This window comes from Petromyzon marinus, chromosome 60, assembly GCF_048934315.1.
Source record: "Petromyzon marinus isolate PM22_M1 ecotype Great Lakes invasive population chromosome 60, UKy_Petmar_22M1.pri1.0, whole genome shotgun sequence".
NCBI lineage: Eukaryota > Metazoa > Chordata > Hyperoartia > Petromyzontiformes > Petromyzontidae > Petromyzon > Petromyzon marinus.
Window position 1 is genome coordinate 1555431 of NC_133726.1, and position 19406 is coordinate 1574836.

Genomic DNA, 19406 nt, shown 5'->3' on the forward strand with positions numbered 1-19406 from the left:
TCGACCCCTCCGATCAGCACGGTCGTGGTCAGGCGCACTGAGCTACGTAGCTCTTTTTCATAAGGCGACCTGGCCACGAATGACAGCTCAACGAAAGTGGCTTGTCATTTGGAGATTTACAGCAGCCAAATACTCTAAAGCGCATGTTTCCAGACGTGGAGAGAAACACCGGAGGACCAGGAGAAAAATCCATACGACCATGAGGAGAGAGACACGCAAACCCTAAATATACAGGCAACGCGGTCGGGATGGAACCCACGGCCTCCTGTATACCAGGCGAGGTAGTTAACATCTCCTAGACACCGTGATGATGATGAGAGAGAGACACGCAAACTCCAAATATACAGCAGCAGGCGTCAGGGTCAGGATCGAACCCCTGACCTCCTGCATACCAGGCGAGGTAGTTAACATCTCCTAGCCACCGTGGTGCCGATTTAGGGTGGACCACGGTGGCTATGTGGAACCCCTACGGATCCCCTACAGATCCCCTACGGATCCCCTGCGGAATCCCTATGGAACCCCTAAAGATCCCCTACCGAACCCGAATGGAATCGGCTTAGAACCCTGATAGAACCACCTGCGGATCCCCACATTCAAACCCCCCTGTGTGCAACCCCCTCTAGCAGTGGCTCTCTGTCAACCGGGGGGGGGGGGGGGTGGGGGGGGTGGGGGGGTGAGGGGGGGTGAAGTACACGGCAATGTCCCGGGGGGGGGGGGGGGGGGGTTACGCGAGCCGATTTATAAATGCCTGAACTTGTATATCAGACGCGAGTGCCACTAGTGAATAATAATCACGTACGAACCTGCCAAGGTTAAATAAAGACGGTGAAAACTAAACCCAAAACAATGTGCAATCCGCATGTCCATCCAGAACGGAATATAAAAAGAGACCCCTTCTGCTGATCAATCGCGGGCTCTCTCGGAGTCACCAGCCAGCGAACGAATGACGTCACGCACGCAGAGCGTCCGTTTTGACTTTGTAGGGGTATCCGTAGGGGTGTCTGTAGGGGTTCTGTATGGGTTCCACAGGGGTATCCGTAGGGGTATCCATAGGGGTTCCGTAGGGGTTCCGTAGGGGTGCCGTAGAGGTTCCACAGGGGTGTCCGTAGGGGTGCTGTAGGGGTTCTGTAGGAGTTCCACAGGGGTTCTGTAGGGGTTCCACAGGGGTGCCTTAGGGGTTCCACAGGGGTTCCACAGGGTATCCGTAGGGGTTCCACAGGGGTTCTGTAGGGGTGTCCGTAGGGGTTCTGTAGGGGTTCCACAGGATATCTGTAGGGGTTCCACAGGATATCTGTAGGGGTTCCACAGGGGTGTCCATTGGGGTGTCCGTAGGGGTGCTGTAGGGGTTCCGTAGGGGTGCCGTAGGGGTGTTGTAGGGGTTCCACAGGGGTTCTGTAGGGGTTCCACAGGGGTGTCCGTAGGAGTGTCCATAGGGGTTCTGTAGGGGTTCCACAGGGGTGTCCATAGGGGTGTCCGTAGGGGTGCTGTAGGGGTTCCGTAGGGGTTCCGTAGGGGTTCCACAGGGGTGTCCGTAGGGGTTCCACAGGGGTGTCCGTAGGGGTTCCACAGGGGTTCCACAGGGGTTTTGATGTATTTTCACTTGCAGTTACCGGGCAGCCGAGTCAGGGTGACACCTCACTGAATGAACAATTTGTTTAACGTGTCGGCTTTATTCATGCTTTTACTTACTCAGAACCACGCTGGGTCAGCGTCGGGGAGGGGGCGGGAGTTACTCGGCTGAAACAAAATGAAACAAGGAGCGGTGATACACAAGTAACCAACTAAAGGTTGAGAACGACCGCCTTATAGACCCCTCATAGGGAGGGGGGGGGGACCCCCTCGGTATCCCCCTTGGTGTACCCCCTTGTTGCGGAGTTCCTTGACTGCCGCGTCAGCACTGGGCCGGCACTACATGGCGCTGTTGGAGGCCTCTCAGAACGTGATGCTCAAGCCGACGGCGAGCTGGAGAGACTCGCTGCTCAACGCTCGCGTGCTTGAACTTTTCTTCCAGGTTAGTCACGCACGCGGTCACTCACACTCACTCACACTCACTGACACACACACTCACTCACACACTCACTCACACACTCACTCACACTCACTCACACTCACTGACACACACACACTCACACACTCACTCACACACTCACTTACACACTCACTGACACACTCACACACTCACTCATACACTCACGCACACACTCACTCACTCACACACTCACTCACTCACACACTCACTCACACACTCACAACAACAACCGCCATTCACCACTAAGTGGCGGTGACGTCACCACGACGCTTGTGCCAGGCCATGTGCACCTTGAGGCCACGTGAAGTGTCGAACGCCCGCTGGCAGGAGGTCACGGGGCAGACCCAGGTGCCACCGGTCGACTGACTGAGATGGCTGAGATGACTGGCTGATGCATCACCTGTGCCCCCTACTGTGCCCCCTACTGTGCCAACCTGCTGTGCTTTAGCCACCCGGCGCTCCGCTCATTGTTGTGAGCGTCGCTCCTCCGCCCTCCGTTATTGTTGGAGGGCGACTACCTCCAACTGCCCAGTAGCGTCCTTCACGAGCCTCCTCCACAGAGGCCGATCTTGACACCGCTGGTACCAGTCATTGGCAAGTCCACTCAGCTCCACGTCCTCTTGTACCACATCACTCCATCTCTTCTCTAGCCCGTGCCGCGCCCATTTAGCACCTCGATCCGGCCGAACAAAAGCTGTTTCGGCATGCGGTGGCTGGGCATGCGGGCTACATGACCCAGCCATCGCAGCCTTGCCCGCCGGAGGAGCTCACCGATGGGACCTTGCCCAGATCTTTCAAGGATTTGTGAGCTCCTCACACAATCCAGTCTGGTTAAACCCAGGATGGATCGTAGGTAGGCCAGCCTAAATGTTTCTAACTGGCGAAGATGTTCCATTAGGGGGGTCCACGTTTCGCAAGCGTAGAGAAGGGAGGGAATGACCGTGGCCGAGAAGACCTGAAGCTTAGTGCGGAGCGACAGACCAGGTAGCTTCCACACAGCGTTACGCAACCGATGAAAAGACATTGTCACTTGACTGATTCGGAGTGAGACCTCTGCTGTTAAACTGGAGCCGGTCATAAGCACACTGCCCAGGTATGGGAAACTCTCCACTCACTCAAACACTCACTCACACACACTCTCACTTACACTCTCACTCACTCACACTCTCACTCACACTCTCACTCACTCACACTCTCACTCACTCTCTCACTCACTCACACTCTCACTCACTCAATCACACACTCACACTCTCACTCACTCTCTCACTCACTCATACTTTCACTCACACACACTCTCACTCACACTCTCACTCACACTTTCACTCTCTCACACTCACTCACTCACGCTCACTCTCACTTATTCTTACTCACACTCTCACTCACGTGGTCACTCACTCTCGCACACTCACTCACTCACACTCTCATACTCCCTCTCACTCATTGACACTCTCACACTCTCACTGTCACTCACACTCAATCACACTCTCACACACAGACGAACACAGACACCACACACACAGACGCGCAGACAGACGCATGCACACAGACACACACACAAAGGCCCTCATGCATACGTGCGCACACAGAAGCGCACACACATGGACTCACGCACTCATAAACGCGCGCACACATAGACACGTGCACACAGACACAGCACACACAGACGAACACACACACAGACACGGCACACACAGACGAACACACACACAGACGAACACACACACAGACGAACACACACAGACACTGCACACACAGACGAACACACACACAGACACGGCACACACAGACGAACACACACACAGACACTGCACACACAGACACTGCACACACAGACGAACACACACACAGACACTGCACACACAGACGAACACACACACAGACACGGCACACACAGACGAACACACACACAGACACGGCACACACAGACACGGCACACACAGACACGGCACACACACAGACACGGCACACACAGACGAACACACACAGACGAACACACACACAGACACGGCACACACAGACGAACACACACACAGACACGGCACACACAGACGAACACACACACAAATAGACACAGGCGGCGCTGGTCAGAATGTCTCGGGCCGGTGTCCGGTTTCGCATCGAGGGCCTCCGGTACCGACTCCGTCTCAGGGGGCGATAATTCCGCCTCCCGCGCCGGGAAACGCGGCTTAGGCCGCTAAGTCGGCGCGTTGTTAAGGGATCAGCGGACATGGCTGTGGAAAGGGGGGTGGGGGGGCGAGCCGGTGGAGCTGGTGGTGGTGGCGGGGGTGGTGGTGGTGATGGGGGTTGTGGCGGGGGTGATGGTGGTGGTGATGGGGGTGATGGGGGTGATGGGGGTTGTGGCTGGGGTGATTGGTGGTGGTGGTGGCGGGGGTGATGGTGGCGGTGGTGATGGTGGTGGTGGCGGTGGTGGCGGGGGTGATGGGGGTGGTGGCTGGGGTGATTGGTGGTGTTAGCGGGAGTGATTGGTGGTGGTGGCTGGGATGGTGGCGGTGGCGGGGATGGTGGTGGTCAGTCGACCCGTGGCACCTGGGTCTGCCCCGTGACCTTCTGCCAGCGGGCGTTCGACACTTCACGTGGCCTAAAGGTGCACATGGCCTGGCACAAGCGTCGTGGTGACGTCACCGCCACTTAGTGGCGAACGGCGGCTGTTGTTGTTGGTGGTGGTAAGGGGTATTTGGTGGTGGCTGGGGTGATTGGTGGTGGTGGTTGTGGTGGCTGGGGTGATTGGTGGTGGCGGCGGTATTTGGTGGTGATGGTGGCAGGGTTGGTGGTGGTGTCAGCGTGGGTTGTGGTGGTGGTGGCGGGGGGGGTGGCGGTGTCGGGGTGGTACAGCGGTTAGCGCGTTGCGCTTCTAACCTGTCGACCACCACCAGTGACAGGGATCTGAACTTGTCCTTGGCCACCCTTAAGTCGACTGACTTAAGCCTTAAATGAGTACCTGGTACGATGTGCAAACATCGCCGTTGGGGAAACGGAGGTGGCCGGATGTGGTGTTGCCCACCCACCCCCTCGTGTGCCGTGCCAGTCTTAACAGGTGCTCCTCGCTAACGGCACTTGCCCCAACAGTCTGTTAAGGCTACACGGGGGGGGGGGGGACTTTTGTCTTTGCTGGCAGGGGTGCTAACTCATTCGCGGCTGCTGTGAGCGTGCGTGCGGGGCCGTGTGCTGGGTCGCACGGCCGCGGCGCGGTGAAGTTTGGGGTGGCACGGTGGCCGGTGCCCGCGGTGGCAGCGAGGAGCCTGGGTTCGATTCCCGACTCGGGGCGCCCCCCGGTCTTTGTGCGTGTCTGGAGTCGTCTCTACGTTCTCTCTCTCTCTCCGGGTTCTTCGGTTTCCTCCTCCACCTGCTCCTCCTCGTGCTCCTCCCCATAAGTGTCACCGGTATGCGAGGGGGAGATAGGGAGAGAGAGGTGGGGGGGGGGGGGTGGGAGATAGTGGGACAGAGAGAGAGAGATATAGTGGGAGAGTGGGGAGAGACTAGGAGGGTGGGAGAGAGGGGGGAGATAGCGGGAGAGAGAAAGAGAGACGGGAGAGCAGTAGATAGGGAGAGAGAGGGTGGGGGAGGGGGGAGATAGTGGGACAGAGAGCGAGAGATAGCGGGAGAGTGGGAGAGACCAGGAGGGTGGGAGAGAGGCAGAGGATGAGAGCAGGATGGGAGAGCGAGGGGCAGAGAGTGGGAGTGAGCGAGAGAGACGGGGGAAGAGCAGGGGAGACGGGGGGGGGAGAGTTGGAGAGAGGGGAGATAGCGGGGCAGAGCGGGAGAGATCAGGAGGGCGGGAGAGAGGCAGAGGGAGGGGGGGGGGGGATGGTGAGATGGAGTTGGAGAGAGCAGGAGAGGCCAGCAGAGCAGGAGACGGAGGAGAACGAGAGAGCGAGAGTGGGAGGGGGGGGTACCTGTGGCCACGATGGCTGGGGGGGGGGGGTCCGTGCTGGGGTCTGACCCTGTGGTGCACCGGGGGTGGCGGTGCCGTGGGACGGCCACTCCGCCGCTGTGTTTGTGTGTTGGTGTGAGAGGCTTGCTGAGTGAGTGAATCGGCGTGCGTGTCTGCGCGCGTGTATTATGGCGGGAGACGCACGCACACAGACGCGGCGCGAGTGGTGGCTCGGTGGTTAGCGCGCTGCGCTAACGCAACGGCGCAGTTTGATTCCCGGCCGCGGGTAATAGCCGGTGTGATTATCCAAAGCGGGGCCTCCCCTAGGTCGACTCAGTCTTAAATGAGTACCTGTTGCGGTGTCTCTGTACCGGGGAGACAAAGGCGGCCAGGCGTGGTGCTGGACAACCATCCCCTCGTGTGCCATGCCGGCCTTGATAGGCGCTGCTCGCTAACAGCACTGTTAAGGCTGGACGGGGAATCTTTGTGTCTGTGTGTCTTAGCGTGTGTGTGTGTGTGTGTGTTCGCGAGTGAGTGATGGAGTGTGTTAGCGGTTGTGTTACCGAGTGAGTGTGTGTGTGACCCCAAAGTGCACCTAGACTGGCACGCGAAGGGGGGGGGGGGGGTGAGAGGGGTGTGGAATCTTTGTTGTCTTTGTCGCAGAGTGGAATTCCATCGAATGACTCCGTTGGGGGGGGGGGGAGGGGGCGGAAGGGGAGCGGTTTGCAATCATAACTCCACGGCCGCCGCGGTCGTGCACCCAACACCCCCACGCTCGCGCGTGGCGCGCTCCACCACGCGCGCCACCCCCACGCTCGCGCGTGGCGCGCTCCGCCACTCGTGCCACGCGCCACGCGCCCCCCGCGATTGAAGGCGTGCCAGCGGCGTCCCAGGAATGACGGCAAGTGGCCACGGCCCGCGGCTTTGAACCCCGGGGTCGCGCCGCTCGGCCCGTGTGTGTTGCGACACACGGAAATTGCCTGTGTGCGCGCGTGTGCGCGCGTGTGCGCGCGTGTGTGCGCGGGTGTGTTGCGTGTGTGTGTGTGCGTGCGTACGTGTGTGTGAGAGTGCGTGTGTGTGTGTGTGAAAGGGTGTGCGTGTGAGTGCGTGTGTGTGAGTCAAAACTCACAAAACAACCCCCTACCTCCTCGCGGTGCCGGACGGGCAACTCTGTCGTGGACAGTGCTGTGGGGGGAGTTCCAATTTTGATTGGCTCCTCCCCGCATGGCATATGTGTCCACCACAGGGGCTAAACGGGGGCTCTGGACGGGTGCGAGGGGCTGGTAACCCCTCCACCTTCAATTAATTACCACAAAACCACGAATTAAAGTGAAATATGTAACAACTAAGCTTGTGCCGGAGGCCCCGGGGGGCCAGGCGTCTATGACGTCTCCTGGCCAAACCCCAATTGGCGGAGCCAGGAGATTGAATACCTACCCTCGGGGCTACTCCAGAAACAACGAAAAGCCACTACGGGTGGCCACGTGGAATGTTCGAACGCTCACTGCAGAGGAGAGGCTGCCACTCCTCTGTCGGGAGCTGGACCGGTACCGCCTGGATCTATGCGGCATTCAGGAGGTCCGGTGGACCGGCTCTGGCTCCTGCCACCATGAGGGGTGGACAGTCCTCTACTCGGGGCAGCAGACTGCCAAACAACAGGGTGTGGGTCTTCTTTTGAACAAAAGAATGAAGGGGGCGTGGGAGCGTGGCGGTGAGGTGTGGGAAGCTGTAAGCCCCAGGCTACTTTGGGCTCGCCTTCCCATCAACCGGAGGCGAGGAATGGTGGTCGTGGTTACTTATGCCCCCACCGAAGATGAACATCCGTGGAGGGATGCAGGCAAAGCCGATGAGTCAGATGCCTTCTATGACCTCCTGTCACAGGTGCTGGCTAAAGTGGCCCCTCGGGATAGAGTCATCATGTTGGGTGACTTCAATGCCCGAGTTGGTCATGATACTGGCACCTGGTCTGGAGTGATTGGAGGGCATGGGCCAGATCAGCTCAATAACAACGGTAGGAGGCTGCTAGATTTTTGTGCAGCCCATGGGCTTGTAATTACCAACACGCTGTTCCGGCATCGGCGCATCCACACAACATCATGGATGCATGCCGGGTCCAAGCAAGAACATCTGCTGGACTACATAGTGACGGACCAGCGAATGCGAGCCCATGTCCTTGACACCAGGACCTACCGTGGAGCTGATCTGCCCTCTGACCATCGACTAGTCATCTGTAAGATGCGCCTGCCATTCTTCCACTCCGGTGGTGGGTGTACACCCAGGACCCCATTCCAACCTAAAGTGGCCTGGTCTCAGTTATCTGATGAAAGTTGCAAGCGAGAATTTCATCATCGCTTGCGGCTGGGATTGGCATCGTCCCCGACTCCTCCTGATGTCGAGGGTAAATGGGCGAGGTTTAGGACTGTGACTCATGCAGCTGCAATGGCTGCTTTGGGTACGCGGTCCAGACCTCCCCAGACACCCTGGATGACAGAGGAGTTGTTCAGGATGGTTGAGAAAAAGCGACAGGCCCACTGTCATCGGCTACAGAATCCCACGTCAGAGAATGAGGAGGCTTACCGCAGCCTTCGCTCGGAGGTTCGGAGAGCCGTGAGGCGCTGCAAGGATGGGTGGTGGTCGCGGGTTGCTGAGGAGATGGAGTCTGCCTCAGTGGCCCGTGATCACAAATCGCTATTTAACTCCATCAAAAAAGTAACCTGCAGCGCCACACCTATTACCATCATTAGGGGAAAAAACGGTGATCCAATTTCCGACCCCCAGGAACAGGTTCGCAGATTTGCTGAGCATTTCTGTGAGGTCCTGGGGGAGGGAAAATCCCTCAGCCAGGAAAACATCGTGGCACAAAGTGAGGATGACCCTGCTGATGCTGCGGTGCCTCAAATATTGGATGAAGTCACCCCCTGTGAGTGGCTGGCTGAGGTGCCATCTGCTGAGGAAGTATTGAAGGCGATCCGGAGTCTGAGACCAGGAAAGGCAGCGGGCAGAGATGATCTCCCAAGCGAAATGCTGAGGGAGGGTGGCGTTTGTGCACAGACTGCCCTATATGACATCATAACAACAGTCTGGACCACTGGACGGGTTCCGCAGGATTGGAAGGATGCCCTGGTGGTCCCCCTTTTTAAGAAGGGGGACCGCACAGACTGTAACAACTACAGGGGCATCTCACTCCTCAGTGTGCCGGGAAAGGTCCTGGCAAGGATTATTCAGCATCGCCTTGCCAGGCACGCTGAGGAAAGGCTTGCGGAGCCCCAATGCGGTTTCAGGAAAGGGCGGTCCTGCACAGATGCCATATTTTCTGTCCGTCTGCTACAGCAGAGGTGTAGGGAATTCCAACAAGACCTACATCTCTGCTTTATTGACCTGGTCAAGGCCTATGATACCATCAGTAGGCCTGGGCTCTGGGTCGTTCTTCGTGCTTTTGGAGTACCAGACCCTCTGCTCACGATCATTAAGGACCTTCATGATGGTGAGCGGGCCCGGGTAAAACTACGTGGCCGGGAGTCAGAGCCATTCCCTGTACACCTTGGGGTGCGACAGGGATGTCCTCTGGCTCCCACATTATTTAACATCTATTTTGACCACGTAGTTCGTGAAGCCTTCAATAGCTGTACCGGGGGAATCTCCATATGGTACAGATATAATGGGAGGCTAATCGATGCCCGGGTGCGGTCAAGGGATGGCTCCCTATTGCTCAACCACGTTATGTATGCTGATGACTTGGTAATAGCTGCTCAGTCAGAGGAGGAGTTGGAGACGCTGCTGCTGAGACTGGAGCGTGCCACTAAGAGGTGGGGCCTTACCATCAGCCCCACCAAAACTAAGCACCTGCCTGGGTATTTTGTACCATCGGACACTCCACCCCCAAAACTCCCAATCGGTGATGGGGCAGTTGTGGAGAGAGTGGAGAGTTTCCCATACCTGGGCAGTGTGCTTATGACTGGCTCCAGTTTAACAGCAGAGGTCTCACTCCGAATCAGTCGAGCAGCAATATCTTTTCATCGGTTGCGTAACGCTGTGTGGAAGCTACCTGGTCTGTCGCTCCGCACTAAGCTTCAGGTCTTCTCGGCCACGGTCATTCCCTCCCTTCTCTACGCTTGCGAAACGTGGACCCCCCTAATGGAACATCGTCGCCGGTTAGAAACATTTAGGCTGACCTGCCTACGATCCATCCTGGGTTTAACCAGACTGGATTGTGTGAGGAGCTCACAAATCCTTGAAAGATCTGGGCAGGGTCCCATCGGTGAGCTCCTCCGGCAGGCAAGGCTGCGATGGCTGGGTCATGTAGCCCGCATGCCCAGCCACCGCATGCCGAAACAGCTTTTGTTTGGCCGGATTGAGGGGGCTAAGCGGGCGCGGCACGGGCTAGAGAAGAGATGGAGTGATGTGGTACAGGAGGACGTGGAGCTGAGTGGACTTGCCGATGACTGGTACCAGCGGTGTCAAGATCGGCCTCTGTGGAGGAGGCTCGTGAAGGATGCTACTGGGCAGTTGGAGGCAGTCGCCCTCCAACAACAACGGAGGGCGGAGGAGCGACGCTCACAACAGCGAGCGGAGCGCCGGGTGGCTAAAGCACAGCAGGTTGGCACAGTAGGGGGCACAGGTGGTGCATCAGCCAGTCATCTCAGTCAGTCGACCCGTGGCACCTGGGTCTGCCCCGTGACCTCCTGCCAGCGGGCGTTCGACACTTCACGTGGCCTCAGGGTGCACATAGCCTGGCACAAGCGTCGTGGTGACGTCACCGCCACTTAGTGGCGAATGGCGGTTGTTGTTGTTGTTGTGAGTCAAAGAGTGTGTGTGTGTGTGAGAGTGTGTGTGTGTTAGTGCGTGTGTGTGAGTGATAGTGTGTGTGTGAGTGCGTGTGTGTGTGAGTGCGTGTGTGTGTGAGTGCGTGTGTGTGTGAGTGCGTGTGTGTGAGGGTGTGTGAGAGTGCGTGTGTGTGTGAGTGCGTGTGTGTGTGAGTGCGTGTGTGTGAGAGTGCGTGTGTGTGAGTAAGAGTGTGTGTGTGAGTGCGTGTGTGTGAGAGTGCATGTGTGTGTGAGTGCGTGTGTGTGTGAGAGTGCGTGTGTGTGTGAGTGAGAGTGCGTGTGTGTGAGTGAAAGAGTGGATGTGTGTGAGTGAAAGTGTGTGTGTGTGTTTGTTTTGATGACCCAGGTCACTCGCTCTTGCAAATGAGACTCCTATGCGGCTCTCTTGAGTTCTCTCCTGCTTAAAACACAGCACAACGTGCAACACCACTTGTCCCCAGTCGCCTGTACAGCCCCAGCAGTCTGAGTGAGTGAGGAGAGCGACAGAGCGAGCTGGTGAGGACAGAGCGAGCGGGCGACAGAGCGAGCGAGCAGGCGACAGAGAGAGCGAGCGACAGAGCGACAGTGCGAGCGGGCGGCAGAGCGAGTGAGCGACAGAGCGAGTGAGAGGGCGACAGAGCGGGCGAGCGACAGAGCGACAGAGCGAGCGACAGAGCCGGCGACAGAGCGAGAGAGCGAGCGACAGAGAGCGAGTGACAGAGCGAGCGAGAGGGCGACAGAGCGGGCGACAGAGTGGGCGGGCGAGCGAGAGGACGACAGAGCAGGCGACAGAGCGGGCGACAGAGCGACAGAGCGAGAGGGCGACCGAGCGGGCGACAGAGAGGGCGAGCGGGCGACAGAGCGGGCGACAGAGCGGGCAAGCAAGCTAGTGGGTTAGTGCCCGTGAGCGTGAGTGCTCATGAGCGAGTGACAGGCAGCCGCACTTTGAACTCTCCCGCCGCCCTCTCGCGTAGTTTTCCGACAGATTCTGCCTCCCTCTCTCTCACCCTCTCCCCCACCCCACCTCGTTTGTCGGTTCAAAATGTCTGCAGTCGGCAGCTGTGGCCGGACCGGTGGCATGTGACACGCGGCGCGATGGGGAAGGGTGGCGGCTGGTGGTGAGGGGGGGGGCGTGCGTGTTCGCGCGCGTGAATATACACACGCGCACACGCACACGCACACACGCGCGTACTTTTAAACATAGCGCTGACGGCACCTGCCCCGGCAGTTCGCGCGATCTTTTCCTCGCGTGCGCATCGCTCCTGGCTTCGTGCGAGAGGCTTCCCCCCCCCTTCACCGTTCCTGTGTCCTGACGAGCCGGGGAATACTATTATTTTAATCTGTCCTTGTCCCCGCCGTCTCTTGTCCGCAATCACGAAGGTAAAACTGTGAAGATGTGAGATGTGTGATGTGAGTGATGGGTACGTGAGGTGAGTGATGGGGTCTGTGAGGTGAGTGATGGGGTACGTGAGGTGAGTGATGGGTGCGTGAGGTGAGTGATGGGTCTGTGAGGTGAGTGATGGGTCCGTGAGGTGAGTGATGGGTCTGTGAGGTGAGTGATGGGTCTGTGAGGTGAGTGATGGGTGTGTGAGGTGAGTGATGGGTCTGTGAGGTGAGTGATGGGTCGGTGAGGTGAATGATGGGTCTGTGAGGTGAGTGATGGGTCTGTGAGGTGAGTGATGGGTCTGTGAGGTGAGTGATGGGTCGGTGAGGTGAGTGATGGGTCTGTGAGGTGAGTGATGGGTCTGTGAGGTGAGTGATGGGTCGGTGAGGTGAGTGATGGGTCCGTGAGCTGAGTGATGGGGTACGTGAGGTGAGTGATGGGTCGGTGAGGTGTGATGGATCTGTGAGGTAAGTGATGGGTCCGTGAGGTGAGTGATGGGTCCGTGAGGTGAGTGATGGGTCGGTGAGGTGAGTGATGGGTCGGTGAGGTGAGTGATGGGTCGGTGAGGTGAGTGATGGGTCGGTGAGGTGAGTGATGGGTACGTGAGGTGAGTGATGGGTATGTGAGGTTTAGTGATGGGTACGTGAGGTGAGTGATGGGTACGTGAGGTGAGTGATGGGTCGGTGAGGTGAGTGATGGGTGCGTGAGGTGAGTGATGGGTCGGTGAGGTGAGTGATGGGTACGTGAGGTGAGTGATGGGTCTGTGAGGTGAGTGATGGGATTGTGAGGTGAGTGATGGGTACGTGAGGTGAGTGATGGGTCGGTGAGGTGAGTGATGGGGTCCGTGAGGTGAGTGATGGGGTCCGTGAGGTGAGTGATGAGTCGGTGAGGTGAGTGATAGGTACGTGAGGTGAGTGATGGGTCGGTGAGGTGAGTGATGGGTCGGTGAGGTGAGTGATGGGTATGTGAGGTGAGTGATGGGTACGTGAGGTGAGTAATGGGTACGTGAGGTGAGTGATGGGTACGTGAGGTGTGTGATGGGTCGGTGAGGTGAGTGATGGGTACGTGAGGTGAGTGATGGGTACGTGAGGTGAGTGATGGGTCGGTGAGGTGAGTGATGGGTCGGTGAGGTGAATGATGGGTACGTGAGGTTTGTGATGGGTCCGTATTTATATTGGATTCGAGGGATGCGTTCCGGTGATTCCTGTGAATAGGTAATTTTGCGGCGATACATTTTTAATGAATGACCTTAAACTACGTGAGATATTCAATCCATGAACGTTATCTTATCACTTTACCTCTCATCGCTTGATCTCTCTCGATGCGGCCATCGTCGCGCAGCGTGCTAACCCCTTCACGACGGCTCCCCACGTACAACAAAGACAAAGAACCCCCGTGTAGCTGCAGCCGGCTTTTGGGGCAAGTGCTGTTAGCGAGCAGCACCTATGAGGGCCAGAACGGCACACGAGGGGGTGGGTGGCCAGCACCACGCCCGGCCGCCTTTGCCTCCCCAGTGGCGATGTTTTACACACCGCACCGGGTTCTCATTTTTAGGCTGAGTCGACCTAGGGCAGGCCCATGACCGGTTCGGACAATCGTCACCGAAGTTGGCCGTGAGCGGGAATGCGGACCCGGGCTCGCCGGGTTCGTAGCTCGGCGCGCTGACCGCCACGCCGCCGCTCAGCCCGGCGGCCGCCGCCCACGCCGCGCCAGGCCGATGCGAGCGAGGGGATCCTCTGTCCGTCTGCGCAGGTGCACGTGAAGGTGCGGGAGGACTCGGACATGGCCCAGGACTCCCTGCAGTGCCTGACGCAGCTCGCGTCGCTGCACGGGCCCGTGCTGCCTGAGGCGGACTCCCAGCAGGAGTACCTGACGCACTACATCGAGGGGCTGCTGTCCATCATCGACGGGTTAGTCGGCGGGGTAGACAAAACTTCATTTCTTTAGAGCTGCTTTTTTTAACGTGTGTGTGTGTGTGTCTGCCCCCCGCCCGCCCGCACCTCCGATTAGCGCGGCTACGTGCCTTGCAAAAGCAGTTCAACGCACGTGGGCGCCGCCGCCGCATTCGCCGTTCGTGGAATTCCAGCTAACGCGGCTGAGTGTAACATCGCGAACGACGATGGCCGCGGAGATTGGCTTAGGGCGGCGGCAGCGGCATTTTCCCTGCGCCGCCGGCGAGATTCGAGAGCCCCGGCCCCCATGAGCGGAAGCGTCGGCCGCACCGCGGTGAAGGACCGCCGCCCTTCGTAGGCGCTGCCGCTGGCCAACGGCACTTTGCCCCGACAGTCTGTTAACGCTATACGGAGGGGGAACCTTTGCCTTTGTGCGCGCCGCAGGGTGGAGCTGGAGGATCACGAAGCGATCGGCATCTCCAACGTCGTCTACAACCTGATGAGCGCCTTCCCTCGCTCGGCGCTCACCGCGCTGCCCTCTGCCACGTTCTCCTCCTTCATCAGCTGCCTCACGCTCGTCACCTGCTCCTTCGGACGCTCCGCCGCTCTGGAGGAGGCCGTGAGTCCTCGCACACACTTTGGAAACTGTCGCTCTTGACTCGTCGCTATAACAACAACAAATACCAAAAAACACACGTACCTAAGAACAATCCATGAAGGCAGGGTGACAATCCAGGAAGGCAGGGTGACAATAAAGAGCTTCCATAGCTCGTCGGATTTCGAGTTTTTGAAGAGCGTTGCCCTCAGTCTTTACGTTTGCCCGTAGACTGACGTTGCCCGTAGACTAATGTTGCCCCAAGATTGACATTGCCCTCAGTCTTACGTTGCCCGTAGACTGACGATGCCCGTAGACTATCGTTGCCCGTAGACTGACGTTGCCCGTAGAAACGGTTTATGTTAGATCTTTAGACGTCACGGGAAGGCAAGCATGTGAATGTTCTCGCCCTCTCCCTCCCTCTCTCTTTCACTCCCCACCCCCGTCCCCCCGTGCCGTGCGTGCGTACCTGCGCGTGCGTACCTGCGCGTACGTACCGTTCGCGTGCTGCAGCTGGACAAGGACGACCGCGTGTACACGGAGGCGTACGACCGCCTGCTGGAGTCATGGCTGAACCTGGTGCAGGACCACCGCCACTTCCCCAAGGGATTCTTCACGCAGCCGGCCATCCAGATCTTCAACTCCTACATCCAGTGCCACCTGTCGGCGCCGGAGGGCACCAGGAACCTGGTGGGCAAACGTCCGCCGGGCCGTCGGCTCGCGGTCGGACGTTGCGACGCATCGTCCGGGCTCGTGGTGGTTTTTGCTGTTGTGACTTTCTGAGCCCCCCCCCCAGCCCTCTCTCCGATTAGCACGGTTGCCTACGTACGGCGTGAAAGAAGTCCAACATCCATACAAACAAAGATCCCTCCCCGTGTAGCCTGTAACAGACTGTAGGGGCAAGTGTTGTTAGCGAGCATCTATGAAAGCCGGGACGGCACACGAGGGGGTGGATGGCCAGCACCACGCCCGGCCGCCTTTGTCTTCCCAGTGCCGATGTTTACACATCACACCAGGTACTCATTTGGCTCAGTTGACCTCGGGGAGACACCTAGACTAACATTGCCCATAGACTCAACACTGCACCTAGACTAACATTGCCCATAGACTCAACACTACACATAGACTCACATTGCCCATAGACTCAACACTATACATAGACTAACATTGCCCATAGACTCAACACTACACAAAGACTAACATTGCCCATAGACTCAACACTGCACCTAGACTAACATTGCCCATAGACTCAACACTGCACCTAGACTAACATTGCCCATAGACTCAACACTACACATAGACTAACATTGCCCAAAGACTCAACACTACACATAGACTAACATTGCCCATAGACTCAACACTGCACCTAGACTAACATTGCCCATAGACTCAACACTGCACCTAGACTAACATTGCCCATAGACTCAACACTGCACCTAGACTAACATTGCCCATAGACTCAACACTGCACCTAGACTAACAATGCCCATAGACTCAACACTGCACATAGACTAACATTGCCCATAGACTCAACACTGCACCTAGACTAACATTGCCCATAGACTCAACACTGCACCTAGACTAACATTGCCCATAGACTCAACACTGCACCTAGACTAACATTGCCCATAGATTCAACACTGCACATAGACTAACATTGCCGATGGACTCAACACTGGACATAGACTAACATATCTCATAGACTCAACACTGCACATAGACTAACATTGCCCATAGGCTCAACACTGCACCTAGACTAACATTGCCCATAGACTCAACACTACACATAGACTAACATTGCCCAAAGACTCAACACTGCACCTAGACTAACATTGCCCATAGACTCAACACTACACATAGACTAACATTGCCCAAAAAACTCAACACTACACATAGACTAGCATTGCCCATAGACTCAACACTGCACCTAGACTAACATTGCCCATAGACTCAACACTGCACCTAGACTAACATTGCCCATAGACTCAACACTGCACCTAGACTAACATTGCCCATAGACTCAACACTGCACATAGACTAACATTGCCCATAGACTCAACACTGCACCTAGACTAACATTGCCCATAGACTCAACACTGCACCTAGACTAACATTGCCCATAGCCTCAACACTGCACCTAGACTAACATTGCTCAAAGACTCAACACTACACCTAGACTAACATTGCCCATAGACTCAATACTACACATAGACTAACATCCCGTAGACTCAACACTGCACATAGACTAACATATCTCATAGACTCAATACTCGACAAAGCTTAAAATCTAGAATAGACTAACATTGCCAATAGACTCAACATTGCACATAGACTAACATTACTCTTTGGTTCTATTCGGTAAAGTCACGTAGGTGACTATACCGAATAGAACCAAAGAGTATGGATCCTTGCAGTCACGAAAGCTTCAAATCTAGAATAGACTAACATTGCCCATAGACTCAACACTGCCAAATGACTCAACATTGCCCATAGACTCAACACTGCACCTAGACTAGCATTGCCCATGGACTCAACACTGCCAAATGACTCAACATTGCCCATAGAGTCATTGTTGGTGTTGTTGGGTACTGCGTTGATGGGCCAGGCTGGACCAGGGTTGGGCGATGGCTCGGAGTCACCTCGGTCTACCGAGGGCAACCAGAGAGCACGGGCCGAGATATTCCTCGACTCGTCGCTATAACAACAAATACCAAAAAATACACGTGTGTAAGATCAACCCAAGACTCCAGAGTCACCATCCAGCAAGCCAGTCACCATCCAGCAAGCCAGAGTCACCGTCCAGCAAGCCAGAGTCACCATCCAGGGATCCAGAGTCACCATCCAGGGATCCAGAGTCGCCATCCAGGAATCCAGAGTCGCCATCCAGCAAGCCAGAGTCACCATCCAGCAAGCCAGAGTCACCATCCAGCAAGCCTGTCACCATCCAGGAATCCAGAGTCACCATCCAGCAAGCCAGTCACCATCCAGGGATCCAGAGTCACCATCCAGCAAGCCAGGGTGACCATCCAGGGATCCAGAGTCACCATCCAGCAAGCCAGGGTGACCATCCAGGGATCCAGAGTCACCATCCAGCAAGCCAGAGTCACCATCCAGCAAGCCAGTCACCATCCAGGGATCCAGAGTCACCATCCAGCAAGCCAGGGTGACCATCCAGGGATCCAGAGTCACCATCCAGCAAGCCAGGGTGACCATCCAGGGATCCAGAGTCACCATCCAGCAAGCCAGAGTCACCATCCAGGAATCCAGAGTCACCATCCAGCAAGCCAGTCACCATCCAGCAAGCCAGAGTCACCATCCAGGGATCCAGAGTCACCATCCAGGAATCCAGAGTCACCATCCAGCAAGCCAGGGTGACCATCCAGCAAGCCAGGGTGACCATCCAGGAATCCAGAGTCACCATCCAGCAAGCCAGTCACCATCCAGCAAGCCAGAGTCACCATCCAGGAATCCAGAGTCACCATCCAGCAAGCCAGTCACCATCCAGCAAGCCAGAGTCACCATCCAGGGATCCAGAGTCACCATCCAGGAATCCAGTGTCACCATCCAGCAAGCCAGAGTCACCATCCAGGGATCCAGAGTCACCATCCAGGAATCCAGAGTCACCATCCAGCAAGCCAGGGTGACCATCCAGCAAGCCAGGGTGACCATCCAGCAAGCCAGAGTCACCATCCAGGGATCCAGAGTCACCATCCAGCAAACCAGGGTGACCATCCAGGGATCCAGAGTCACCATCCAGGGATCCAGAGTCGCCATCCAGCAAGCCAGGGTGACCGCCTCACCTGCCCCGCGTGCGAGTTTTGCCGTCGTCTGCCTTCCCGCTACAGACGAGCAACGGGGTGAGCGGCCCCGACGAGGAGGAGGTCAACGAGGTGCAGGAAGACGACCGCGACCTCTTCGCCGACCAGCTGGCCAGCGTGGGGATGCTGGGCCGCACGGCGGCCGAGCACTGCGTCCCGCTGCTCACCCGGCGAGTGGACCGGGGGGGGGCCGAGGGGAGCACACACGCGCTCACTCACTCGCACACGCTCACCGCACAGACACTCGCTCGCACACACACGTGCTGAGTTGATGCCCCTCCCCATCTGTGATCATCCCCCTGACCTGCACCTCCCCTGCCCCCCACCCCTGCCGCCCCCCCCCCCCCCCCTGCCGCCCCTGCCCCCGCAGGCTGCTGGAGGAGCGCGTGTCGCGGCTGCACGGGGAGCTGCAGCGCCACCACCAGGCCCTGCTGGGCTCGCAGGCCGGGCCGGGCCTCGTGTCGCACGAGGCGCCCGCCGTGCCGCTGGACGACCTCTACGAGGACATCCACTGGCTCATCCTCGTCGCCGGTACGGGCGCCAACACCACCGCGAGGGGGGGCCGCCACACCCACCGCCACAGTCACGGCCACCGCCACAGTCAAAGCCACAGTCACAGCCACAGTCAAAGCCACTGCCACAGTCACGGCCACCGTCACAGTCAAAGCCACCGCCACAGTCACCGCCAAAGCCACAGTCACGGCCACCGCCACAGTCACGGCCACCGCCACAGTCACGGCCACAGTCACGGCCACCGCCACAGTCACGGCCACCGCCACAGTCACGGCCACCGCCACAGTCACCGCCACAGCCACCACCAGTTACCACACTGACAGTCACCGCCACCGCAACCGCCACAGCTACTCAAACAGCGACCGCCAGAGTTTCCACACCCATACCTACAGCCACCGCCACCTTCGCCGCCACCTCCGCCGGCACAGCCACTGCCACCGCCACAGCCACCGCCACCGCCACAGTCACCCATCGGGTATCG

The 19406-nt window shown here is 57.7% G+C and overlaps 1 protein-coding gene across 2 annotated transcripts in view; it reads left to right on the forward strand.

The window, feature by feature from the left end:
• The window catches only part of XPO4 (exportin 4), a 66904-nt gene that overhangs the window by 33701 nt on the left and 13797 nt on the right, over positions 1-19406 (forward strand). For both annotated transcript variants that reach the window (XM_076053240.1, XM_076053241.1), the window contains 6 exons: positions 1898-2011; positions 13860-14017; positions 14444-14618; positions 15108-15284; positions 18440-18582; positions 18783-18943. In XM_076053240.1, the coding sequence (XP_075909355.1) occupies positions 1898-2011; positions 13860-14017; positions 14444-14618; positions 15108-15284; positions 18440-18582; positions 18783-18943 (928 nt within the window). The remainder of the gene's footprint in view (positions 1-1897; positions 2012-13859; positions 14018-14443; positions 14619-15107; positions 15285-18439; positions 18583-18782; positions 18944-19406) is intronic.